Here is a 13038-nt window from a genome sequence, read left to right on the forward strand (position 1 = left end):
CTTTTTCAAACTCCGTTGGTTCGCTTCTTGCAGCCATTTCACCTGGATACAGTTGCACTAACTTGGGAGCATCATATTCCTCCAATTTGTACTGGCTACAGACACATGACTCGTTACATGGCAAGATGCACCTTGTCCATGGGGGTGTCCATTGACTTCTTTGGCTTCAAGCTTTGAATTCAAGAATTTAACTTCAAGAGCTTCAGGGAATATATAGGTAAGGTACCTGAACAGAAAAAGAAACCTTGGAGGAGTTTGAAAAATTTGTGAGAGGGTTTAAAGGTAGCATTTAAGGATGCATTCACACAAATTCTGTTTATTTTTTTTTTTCAAATATTCTTTTAATATATAAAGGAATCAATATGGTTTTACTGTAATATCTTTTTAGATATAGTCTTGTGGAGAATTTTGATGTTTTTATTTATTTATTTATAACCAATGTTTGCTGAGAGTTGGTAATTCATACGTATGAGTTGCTCATCTGAGCAAACTGTTACTGCTTTATTTTTTGAGAGTGCTAATTACACCTAATTTTTGTGTTGGGTAGTGGTAAGATTCAATGTGTATGCATTGGCATGTGTATGTAGGCTTAAAATAGACAGGCCAAAGAAAGATGTATGACAAGCGTATCTAAAAACGGAAGTGCATTTTGGTCTTCAACTATAATGGTGAATTGTATGCATTTATGTTCTTACTTCAGATGACTGAGAAAGGTGTTTAAAGTTTGGTGGCCATGTGAAGAAATAATGAAAATATCATACATAACTAAGCGAAAATTTTGGATTTTAAAAATGAGGAATCTAGAGCCACTGTTCAAAATTACTATATAAAAATTGGATATTGGAAAGAAAAGACGTGAATCCATAGATCTATCTTCTTTCTGTAGGTAAAGATCATTCTGCCACATGAAATAACCAGGACATAGTAAGCTGACAAAAAGAGCAATGATATCAGTGAAAATTTGTTGTGTGCAAGAATAGACCCTGATTGGGATATTTGTGGAAAGGGGCAGATATGTCAAAACTAACAAATAACTTTGCTGAATGTGATGTAATTAATTAATTTTGTTTATGAAGTGTTGTTTTTTTTAAAGCTCCTTTACCTTACCGGCCATTATGGATCAAATATGCATCTCCTCATACGCTTTGCATCCATCATATATTTCAATGGAATATCACAATTTTAATATGTACTTTGCATCCATGGAAACTTGGACGTATATATATGTCCTGGCCAGTAGCGTGGTTAATCCTACTGATGGATTTTTGAATAGGTAGCAATTACTACTAATACTACTATCATTAATACAGTGCATTTTAAAACTAGCTATGAAATGGTTCTTCAGCCACCTATAAAAAATAATAAATAAATAAATAACAGGCTCCAAATTTGATACAGTAATACATATGCAACTTCTCCCAATCACCACCACCACCAGTCAGGCCAGTAAAATGAAAAGTTGAACCAAATTAGTAACATTTTTGTATACTCTGTGTCTTGTAACATGACTTATTATTATTATTGAATAGGCACCTTCATGGAATCCAAAGATAACTCATTGCAGGAGACCCAAACTATCAACACAGTATCTACTGTATCTTTCCTTGAAACCATTAACAGACAAAGCACTCACAACTGACTGAAGCAACCCATTCCATTCATTCACCACTCTCCAAGCAAAAAATTTAGTTTTCACACTTTTGCTAACCACACTCTTACCCAACTTATATGGATGACCTCTGGTTCTGCCCGTAATAGCCAAGTGTGGAAAAATTTCCTCTGCATCAATCGTATAAAATCCTTTAAGTAACTTAAATAACTGAACTGGATAAGGGTAATGGGTTTATAGTGATTCTACTGGACCTTGCCAAGGCCTTTGACAGGATACCACATGGAACTCTGATCAGTAAACTGGAGCAGATGGGGATGGATATAGAGTTGGCGAGATGGATGGGAGAGTGGTTGATGGAGAGATACCAGAGAGTGGTTTATTCAGGAGTGGAGTCCAAAAGATGGCTTGTGACTAGTGGTGTGCTGCAGGGTTCTGTTCTTGGACCACTACTTTTCAATTTGTTCATTAACGATATAGGAAAGGATCTGAGAGGAAGTGTTCACTTGTTTGCTAATGATGCAAAGTTGGGTAGAGCAATTGTGAGTGCACAGGATGTCAAAATTTTGCAGGATGATTTGGATAGTTTGGAGGACTGGGCTAGGGAAAATGGATGTCAATTTAATGTGGCAAAGTGTAAGGTTATGCATTTTGGAGTGAAAAGATTAGCAGCAGTATATCACATTGGTGGAACCGTACACCAGGAGATTGATGAGGCCAGGGATTTGGGAGTGTTGGTGGATAGGGAGTTGAAGTTTAGGGGACACATTGCAAAATTGGCTAAATCAGCTCATCAAATAACTTGGTTGCTGAAAAATATTTTAACAAGCAGAGACAAACAAGTTATTGTTCCTCTATATCGAGCCCTGATAAGACCCCATCTGAACTACTGTGCCCAGATATGGGTGCCAGGGTTTCTTCTTGATGGGGAGGAGGTGGAGAGGATCCAGAGACAAGTGACCAAGATGGTGGCAGGTCTGTGGAATGAACCTTATGAGAACAGATTGAAGATTTGTGGGTTGCAAAAATTGGTCGATAGGCAGAAAAGGGGTGATATGATTGAGACATTCAAATTACTGAAGGGTTTCTATAAGATTAATCCAGAAGATATTTTTGAGAATAGGACTGGTGGTGGTGGGAGGACTAGGGGCCATACATGGAAGCTGGGCAAAAATATGGTTAACAAGGGTGTTAGAGCTAGGTTTTTTACTTAGAGAGTGATAAATGAGTGGAATAAGCTGCCAGAGTCTGTTGTGGGTGCTATGACCGTTAATGAGTTCAAGGCAAGGTATGATAGAACTGTGTGAGTGTTGAATAGTTGTTCTTGACATGATGTTAGGGCCTCCCTCAATGAGTCTGTCGACTCCTTGGAGTTGCCCGAAATAATAATAATAATAAATGTTTCTTTCACATCACTCCTTCCCCTTTTTTTTGGCAATCAACCAACTTTTGCTATCTACAAACCTTCAATTAAACTTCACAGGAAGCATTCCACAAACCACTCACCATCTTGGTCACCTGCATCTGGATCCTCTTCAACACTTCCTCATCCCCAAGAAATCCAGGTGACCAGACCTGAGCACATTAATCCAGATGTCGTATCAAGGCTTTATAAAGAGGTACAATAACTCCTTTATCTATGTTTGTTAATGTCTTCTTCAATAACCAAGTAATACTGTGGGCTACCCAGACTACTTCAGCAATGTGCCCTCTAAATTTCAACTCTATCTACTACCACCCCCAAATCCCTGGCTTCATCAATATCCTGGAATACACTTCCCTCAATGTGGTACCCAGTAATCTTTGTATCCTAAAATGCATAACTTTACACTTCCCACATTAAATCAACATTCATTCATCCTGTTTTGCCCATACTGTCAGCCTATTCAAATCATCCTAAAAGCTCTCTACATCACCTTTATTAAGTATTACTCTATCCAACTTTGCATCATCAGCAAACAAACGACTATCTCCTTCAAATTATTTCCTATATTCTTTATGAACAAATTAAACAGCAGTGGTCCAAGCACAGAGCCCTGCAGAACACCACTAATCACCTGCTTCTCGTGGATTCTGTTCCTCCACATACTACTTTTTGGTATCTGTCTGTGAGCCACTCTTTTATCCATATTACCAGTTTCATATCCATTCCCATTTGTTGCAGTTTGCAAACATTTCCATGTGGTATCCTGCAGTACCATCATGTAGCCATTCCCTTTATATAATTCAGCTGTCACCCTATCATAAAATGATAATAGATTACTAAGGTATGACCCATCCATCACGAAACCAGGCTAACCCCCATAGAGTATCATATTCTTATCCACCCATTCCTTAATTCTCTTTTTGACCAACATTTCCAGTACTTTTAACACACCACCTGAAATACTAATTGGTCTATAATTTGCTACCACAGACGTTGATCCTACTTCATGCAAAGGAATTATTTTTCCCCTCCTTCCACTCTCTTGGGACTTGGCCAGAGCTGAAATTAAACAGCCTGGTCAAAGGCATCGCCAGTTCCCCTGCACATTGTCTTAAAATGCATACAGATATCCCATCCAATCCCACAGCTGTATTTGCATTCAGATTCCAATATACTAAGCACCTTCAATTCATCATCCTCTGTCCTCAACATTAGTGCCTGTCACCTCTGTCACAACAACATCTTCACTTGCATATTAAAGTTATCCTTTCATGGTCATTCTTCCTCCTACTTGCCACATAATCAAAAAACTCTTTGAGATTTCCTTTTGCCTGTTTCAGCTAATTTCTTCTCATAATCTGATTTTGCCTTTCTTATCATGCTAGTCACCTTTCTTGCCTGATCCTTGTACTGTTCATGAGTTAGCTGTTCATCTTTCTCCTTATATACTATCTACAACATATTTTTTTCTTTTTTGCAGCTCATGCTTAATGATACTAACTTGTCCATCTAACTCATACCCAATTTAGCTGCCTGACCTTGGGTATACAATGTGATATTACTTTCTCCAGATATCCCTTAACTATTGAACACACTTCCTTTGTAAATCTTTATGCCATGGTACTGCTAAAAGTTACCTCCTAAGTATATCACAATCACCTGCCTTATATTCCATATAAACCTCTCCTTAACTGGAATGTCCACATTTTGCTATCTCCCAAGTCAAGAACACATGATTATATTCCCCCAATTGGAGACAACGTAGCTGCCCCAAGCACCCTCCATCACATTCTGTTTCAAGTAATTATCTCTCAGTAAGTGTATAAATTCCATTTCCTTCTTGCCATGTGATCTTTTCTCCTTCCAATCTATGTCTCCGAAGTTGAAGTCCCCATAATAATTACTCAACCTGCACTCATTGCACCAATCTACTGATATATATCTTCCACATCATCCCTGGCCTATAGTAGCAATTTTATATTTTTCCCTATTAGCCTCAATCTCACACCGGATTGACTCAAAAGAACTGCCAGCCAACTGACTCCTAATCTTGTCGGCTGCAATTCATCTGCTATCATCAGCAGTATCCCCATCCCCATCTTGTCTACTCTATCCTCCCTTAAAATGCTAAATCCATCACATTCTCTCCCTGTAACTATGTCATCTGCTATTAGCCCAGTCTCACTAATGCCTATAACTTTTGGCGAGGTTGCACTAACCAATACCAAAAACTCTTCCTTCTTATTCCTAATGCTTCTAGCATTAGTATATAAAAACTGTAGCATCCTCTTAGACCCCCCCCCAACAACTACCTTTACATTCTGAATTGACTACTGTATTCGATGTTGCCTGAGAGACTAGATTCAGCCTTTTATTACTATTATTATTTGACACCTCCAGGGAGTCCAAGGACTCATCAAGGGAGGACATCTACTCTACAACTCCATCTCCACCATTCAATCACCAACTGACCGCAACTATACCAACGGCATCTACTGCCAACCATCATTGGTATTTCCACAGACAATCACAAATATCCATGCCCATGGCAGGATTTGAACTCTCAGCCTTGTGGCTGGAGAGCAGATACGCTATCCACTTGGCAAACCAGGCCGGCTCACTTCATGGGTGCCTTCACACAGTTGTCTGTATCTGCCCTAATTGCTTTAGTTTTCCTGACTTTGTGCTTCCACACTCTCAATGAATAAAGCTCTCTCCACACACCTAATTCCGAATCCATTTAAGTGCAGTCCATCAGCATTGTACAAATGGATTTGGAGTTAGTCCATCAAACTCAAGCCATAGGTCCACAAACTCTCCATCAGTCTACTCGTGCTTTTCCCTGTGAAGGACTACCTGCATGTGCAATTTCTTTATTCAAGTCTTCTATGTTCTCCTGAACTTCCACCACCACACTGTCAGTATTATCACTAATATTTACATTTTCTGGTCTTTGTATCAATGCTCTCTACTCTATTATCACATAATTTGTTCTCTCCATATTCATTTTCAAAGCATTTATTAATTTATTTCACACTTTCTCACCAGTTTCACTCACCTTCCATTTGCTACCACAAAATTTAACTTTTGCAATGAGTATATCTCACAAATTTTACACTGCATGAAATCAGGCAAATTTACTCACCCAACAAAGACATCTTGGCTGCCACTGTTCTGCTATGCATAGGTGCCATACCAACAATATATATAATTTAAGATATAAATGTTTTACTTACGTCTAAATAATTCAGTCTATCTCACACACTTATAAAACAATAAATTCACTCAGTATTATTATGACCACCTCAAAATTACTCAACTGACACTCATTGTACTAATTTGCTGATGCATATTTCCACATCAACCCAGGTACTCCCTAGCCTACAGCAGCAACCAATTTTATATTTTGTCCTATTGCCCTCAATCTCACACCAGGCTGACTCAAAACAACTGTCATCTCCCCTACTGATGTTGAATACTTAATTTGGCTAATTTAAATCAAAATTATTATTTCAGAATGATAGCAGTCCCCATAAGTTTGCCATAATGAACTATAATTAAAAGTCGTAGTCTTATCTTCTTTGTGAAGTGACACAATTTTATTTTCTTTCCACTCAGGGACTTGCCCCATTTCAAGGCTCTTGTTAAACAGAATGTCAAAGCATCAGTTCAGCAGAAAATGTTCTTTAAAACATGCAAGATATCAAGTTCTGCTGTCTTATTAATACTGAGTTTACTTAAGCCCTTATATACCTCCTACTCACTCACCACTAGTCCCTCAACACTTGAGTTCTGCATGATGTGATATGTACCAGGATGAAATATCTTAGTAAACTGTTCAATAATAACTCAAAAATATCCTCTGCAGTCTACCATTTTTATTAACTAATATCCACCTATCATTATTCTTTCTTCTAGTTGTCATGTATTGCAAGAACTGTCTGGGATTTTTCTTGGACTGACTTGTTAACTGCTGCTCATATTACTTTTACTTTCCTTACTGACTGAGTAAGCTTCCTAGCCTGCTCTTTATATATCTCATAAAACTGATTATTACCTCTTGCCTTATACTGCTTCCATAATGCTGGCTTTCAAAGTGTATATTTAATTTCTCTATTCCTCTATTTTATATCTACTTTATTTAATCTCCTGACTTTTAGAATATGTTCACAGGTTGTTGCTGTTAAATAGTTTTGGCTAGTGTCGAAGAAGCACTGATTTCCTTTCTAACTTCTTATTCCACGCTATTGCTTCAAACTGTTTTCTGAGCTCTCTCTCTCTCTCTCTGATTAGTGACTATGCAGTTCCACAAATCTATCCTTTCCTTACAGGCATACTCATATGGCTAGCAACTACCCAGATAATTAGCTTATGGTTATCCTAGCCAACTGAGGGAATATTTGACACCTCATTCATAATATTCTCTGATAAAGTGATCAAATCCAATACTTTAAATCATCACGTATCCTTTGTTATATACTAAGTTAAGTGTTCCTCAAAAACACGAGAAAGTAATTTTCCTCACTCCTGTATGCCATCTGTCCATTTCATCTAATTTTCATCTTATCATAATTAAAATTACCTTCTCTTGTTTGCTAGGTCAATTTGCACATACATCTATTTGTCACCCATGTCTTTAGCAAACATTCAATTTGTCATCCTTTCCACCTCAAATCATATTGCCTCAAAAACCACTGCTACTATATTTTCCTTCCAACTCTATCTTCTTGTATGAGCACAATTCCTCTACTACCTCACTGAGAGCACACAATGACTCCTTTCTATTCCTCGTAAAAAAAAAAACATCATATCCTCCATCTCTATTTCTGTCAGGATTTCATCCTCATCAACCATATTTCACTTATACCAACAAGTTTTAGGCAAATGATCTAAACAATTTCATCTCCCTTATTTTAGATACTCCAATTCATAAACAAACACATGCAGTAACTCCAATATGGGTCTATAACCAAGCCTTCTCATGTCATATCTCAACTATTCCATATCCTTTCCTACATCCAATTACTCTTCATGCATTCTAGGCCATCCCATTCAGTTACTTAACTTCCCTACTGGCCATAACATGTGTATCTACTGACCAAGATGTGGACAGAAAATGTATCACTGAAATTGAATATCATTGCAATACCATTGAATATGAATGAGGTTGGTTGATATATTTCATCCAGCATGACTACTGAGTGGTTAAAGGAAAAGTATGAAGTGATACAGAACAAAGCAAGTATCATTGTTGGTGTGAAAATTAGTTTCTGTATAGCAGTTTAAAATGCAAGTTGAATTCCAATGAATTAGGTTACTAGAAACCTTTTAAATTCACAACCATCAACAACTAGTAGAACTGTTGCAAAGCTATCACAATTTAGGATTCCAAGATATCCCCCTAAAAACACACTTTTATACTTTCCCAGGTGAACTGAGCACTGTTAGTGATGAAACAAGGTAAAAGGTCCTGTGAGATATAAAAAAATACTGTGGAGCTGTTAATACATGAATAACTTTTGCTGGTTTTTACAAAGAGAATATAATATATCTCTAACAATGCAAGTCTCTGATGTTTCAATAGTGATTTTTACATATAATCTCATTTAAATAACAAACTAGCAAAAGTGCGTAAGAGATAATAAACTAGCAAAAGTGCGTAAAATACATCAGTTCATGTATTTTGAATTCAAATAAAAATTAGGAATATCATTTTGAAGCTGATATGTAGATTATCACTCATATTGGTATTTTTAGAAAGAAGATAACATACATGTCATAATTAAAATAATTAAGTGATTCATAGTTAAACTAGTTAAACTCCAGGAAATGATGCACAGGAAGATCTAGACATTGTAGCTGATCTATAAGCAAGTGAATATGAAATACCAATTGTCTGTATGGTCTTAAAGGAAATTACCAGATTGTATTTTCTTAGTATCTGTTTGGTCTAGTGGGGATTTGTAACCACTAGCCATGAACATAAATATGTAATAAAGTTAAGCAGTAAGGGCATTTTCATCAGAAAAATAATATCATTTTTGGCTTGTTATTTAAAGTTTTAAAACTTAGTTTAATGATAAAAAGCTACAAACCCTAGATCTCTTTTGTGTTTGCCTAATTTCCTCCAACTAACCTTGTATACCATGGTCAGACTAGCAGGACAACCAATATTAGAATTCCTGAACAAAAAGACTGCATCCAGTCCTTCCACTATGGTCTTACTACACATCAGATATTTATCACAGACTACAAAAGGTCATATTACTTCAACAAAGTTAAATATAAGAAAGAAAGACTCTTCTTTAAATCTGTCTCTGCCTTAAAAAACTTTGCCAACATGAATAAATTTGACAACATAAATGTACCCGTTAGGGGAATCTCTCATCGGGGTTTAGTTTCCCAGATTAGGAATTTTCAGCTCAATAGCCAAGTTGTTGTGATTGCTAATGTTATTTGGGATTATTACAATAAAAGAAAACTAGGACTATAAGGTGGGTGTGTTATATCAGGATGATGTGCCTGTTTTATGGATGAAAAATCAGTTCCTAGGTGAAAAAAAAAAAAAAAAAAAAAACACTTCCACCTCCATATGAGACTGTAACTCACCTTCAGCTGAAAAGTTCACATCAAGGTTCTTCATTTCGTTATGCATTAAGGGAAGGGCCACTACCCAGACTAGTTTCGACCTTTATTGAGGTCTCTTCAGTGGGAGCCAGGCCCAAGTGGAGATACCGAGGCAGAAGCGTTAGCAAGGTCATCTCCTCCTATAGGAGTTGCCAAACGGTGTGCCACCTTTTTTATTAAATTACTCTGGATTTAGAGAAAGATGTTGAAAGTTTATTTTTCACTTGGTCAGACTATAATAAATTTAGTTTAATCCTTTATCCAAGTGTGTGCAAACAACGTTTGCGCCTGAAAGTATCTTCAGGACTTTATTGATGGATTTGACATTTATCAGTATATATTACTATACACATGTAACATCAACATTAGCTTATTCTCTATATATATATGTGTGTGTGTGTGTATAAAACAATACAAGTAGTATTCCCTTTTCCCCTATATATATATATTCAACTTTTCAACCTGTATATATATATATATAAATTCTACATAAGCACACATACTTACAGGATTTGATTCAATTTTGTTCTCATAGAGTTCTGTCATCTTGAAATAACTAAAATCACAAAGAACATCTCCATATTTAATCTGATCTTGCTTTGCTTCAAGTCTAAATACTGGAGGTACAACATCTGCCAGTCGAAGTAATTCGGCAATGATAGCATTTCCTCTTGAAACTAAGCGAAGGAGATTTATGCCACATGCATTGTTCTCAGCAAGAAAGTCCATTGTGATGGCTTTTCAACTTTCTGAAATAATAATTAAGTCACTCAAATAAAGTTGTGAATTTCTGACGTATAAGAGGACTAAATATTCTAAATATATTAAACCTAATTTTTTTATATATAAGCATATGTGTATTATTTTAGTTATTACCGACCAATCAGCATATCAGGAGTCAAGAGGAAATTAATTAAACGAATGGATTGACAGAAATGGGATACTGTATGGGGGGGGCGAGGTAACATGGTTTTGACAGGATATCTCATGGAATTCTAATCAATATATTGCAGCACATGGGGATGGATGCAAAGTTGGTGAAGTGAAGTAGATAAGAGGGTGGCTGATGGAGAGATATCAGAAAGTAGTTTATTCAGGAGTAGATGTCACAGGGCTCTGTTCTTGGGCTGCTACTATGTAATTTGTACATTAATGATATATGAAAGGATCAGAGAGGAGGTCTTCAGCTGTTTGCCAATGATGCAAAATTGGGTAGAGCAATAGTTAATATAGATGTTAAAATTTTGTAGGATGATTTGGACAGAATGGCAGTTTGGGCAAAGGAAAATGGATGTCAGTTTAATGTGGCAAAGTGTAATGTTATGCATTTTGGAACAAAAAGATTACCAACTGTGTACCACATTGATGGAACTACGTTAGTGTTAGTGGATAAGGAGTTAAAGTTCAGAGAGCATATTGCAGAGTATCTAAAGTAATTCGTCGGATTACTTGGTTACTGAACAATCCACTGAGGGGCAGAGACAAGCAGGTTATTATACCTCTTATCAAGCTTTGGCAAGACACCATTTTGACTACTGCATGCAGATCCAGATCTGGTCACCTGGGTCTTTGTGATGAAGAGGTGGAGAGGATCCAGAGGTGAGTGACCAAGATGGTAGCAGATCTAAGGAATGATGACAGGTTGAAAATTTGTGTGTTACAGAAATTGTTTGACAAGCAGAAATGGGGCAATACAATTGAGACATAACATACAAATTACTGAAGGGATTTTACAAGATTAATTCAGAGGAAATTTTTCACAACAGATCTGGTGATAGAACTAGGGGCCATCCTTGGAAATGAAGCAAGAGTAATAGCAAGAGTGTAAGGACGATTTTTTGCTTGGAGAGTGGTGAATGAGTGGAATAGGATGCCAGTCTGTTGTGGGTGCCATGACTGTGAATGAGTTTAAAGCAAAGTATGATAATTACCTCTTGAATGGTGATTGGCATGTTTAGGATCTTCCTTGATGAATCAGAGGATTCAATAGTGTAGCCCAAAATAATATGTATTCCTTACATCCTTGTAAAACACTCACTGTTGAAATATCTACACTGCTTTACTGCAACTTATTTTCTTGAGATTCTTACTGTAAATTCAGTGAAGGTTGTAATACCCTAACAAAACTTAGCTACTGAACATGTTTGTGAATGTGTTGGTTTTCAGACTTAAGCTTATGGCATCGACACTTGAAAAGGCATATCAAGGTAACTTCACTAGGTCAAAGGCGATTTTATTGCCAAACATGACACTATCACCACTTTGCTAAGCGGAAACCTGCATCAAATAAAATGTTATGTCTCCAGAGCAGGAATGCTACTCCTGAATCGACAGTACTAATGTGTTACAGGTTAAAAATAAATACATAAATAATAAAAATGGAAAAAAAAGAAAGTACTGGCATTTAGAGTAATATACAATAATTTAGAATGTTTACCAAACCATAACAGGTAGGCAATTTGCCGTTCTGATAATTAAAGGGTCAGAAGTTCGAAGTACAATGACATGGTACTGTACCACAGAATGGTTGATATGAAAGTGTCAGCTAATTGAAGGACTGTTGTTTAGATCTGATAAATGGCACATTACTGCACTACAAAATTAGTAAGTACTAAAAACAAAACAAAAAAAAATCACTACAAGGCAATATCTTGAAGTCGATCAAGATATTCTCTTGCATATTTATTTTCTCTGATTAACTGATTCCCTAACTTTGTATGGGCCAATAATTCCCATCCAAAGTATTTTTTTTTTTTCATATTTAGTTCCTGCAAAGGACAAACATCCCATTCTTCGAAACTAGCATTCCCTTATGTTTATCAAATTCTTACATGGTTTATCTTCCTGTGGCTAATTCAGAAGATCTGTAGCTATCTGTCATGAGAAACAAAAATTTACATAAAGTACTATGAACCAAAACCATCAAGGCTTCTAGAATATGTTATTGCCTCACTATTCTTCTTCTCTAAATCCTAAGTGTGGATTTAGAGAAGAAGAATAGTTATACATAAGAGCAGGTTTCAGTGGATGTCATGGTAGATGGCTTCCTCTTTTCCACCAACATAGTGAGTTATGGCTCTGTTATTTTGTTTATCCTCTTTCTTAAATACATAAAACCTCTCACTAAGCAATAACTCTGCTTATACTGTTGTGGATGATGCGACTATTTCTCCTGCTCACTTAAACTTCACAGAGCAAACCTCAAGCCTCAAAATCTACAACTAGTGTTTTACAGACCTGCATGCCATTCTTCAATGGAGTAATGATAATCTGGTCATCTTTAATGCTACCAAAACATAGGTGAAACATCTTTCTTGAAAAAAAAATGTCATTTCATCTTATCTCTGATTACATACAAAAAATTAATAGAATCAGA

At 36.4% G+C, this 13038-nt stretch overlaps 1 protein-coding gene across 1 annotated transcript in view; it reads right to left on the reverse strand.

The window, feature by feature from the left end:
- The window catches only part of Strump (WASH complex subunit strump), a 292034-nt gene that overhangs the window by 261155 nt on the left and 17841 nt on the right, over positions 1-13038 (reverse strand). The window contains exon 2 of the mRNA XM_090410831.1: positions 10170-10411. Within this exon, the coding sequence (XP_090266957.1) occupies positions 10170-10391 (222 nt within the window). The 5' untranslated portion in view covers positions 10392-10411. The remainder of the gene's footprint in view (positions 1-10169; positions 10412-13038) is intronic.

The sequence above is a fragment of the Typopeltis vanoorti genome, chromosome 20, assembly GCF_054136105.1.
Source record: "Typopeltis vanoorti isolate ZY-2024b chromosome 20, IOZ_Tvanoo_1.0, whole genome shotgun sequence".
Classification (NCBI taxonomy): Eukaryota; Metazoa; Arthropoda; class Arachnida; order Uropygi; family Thelyphonidae; genus Typopeltis; species Typopeltis vanoorti.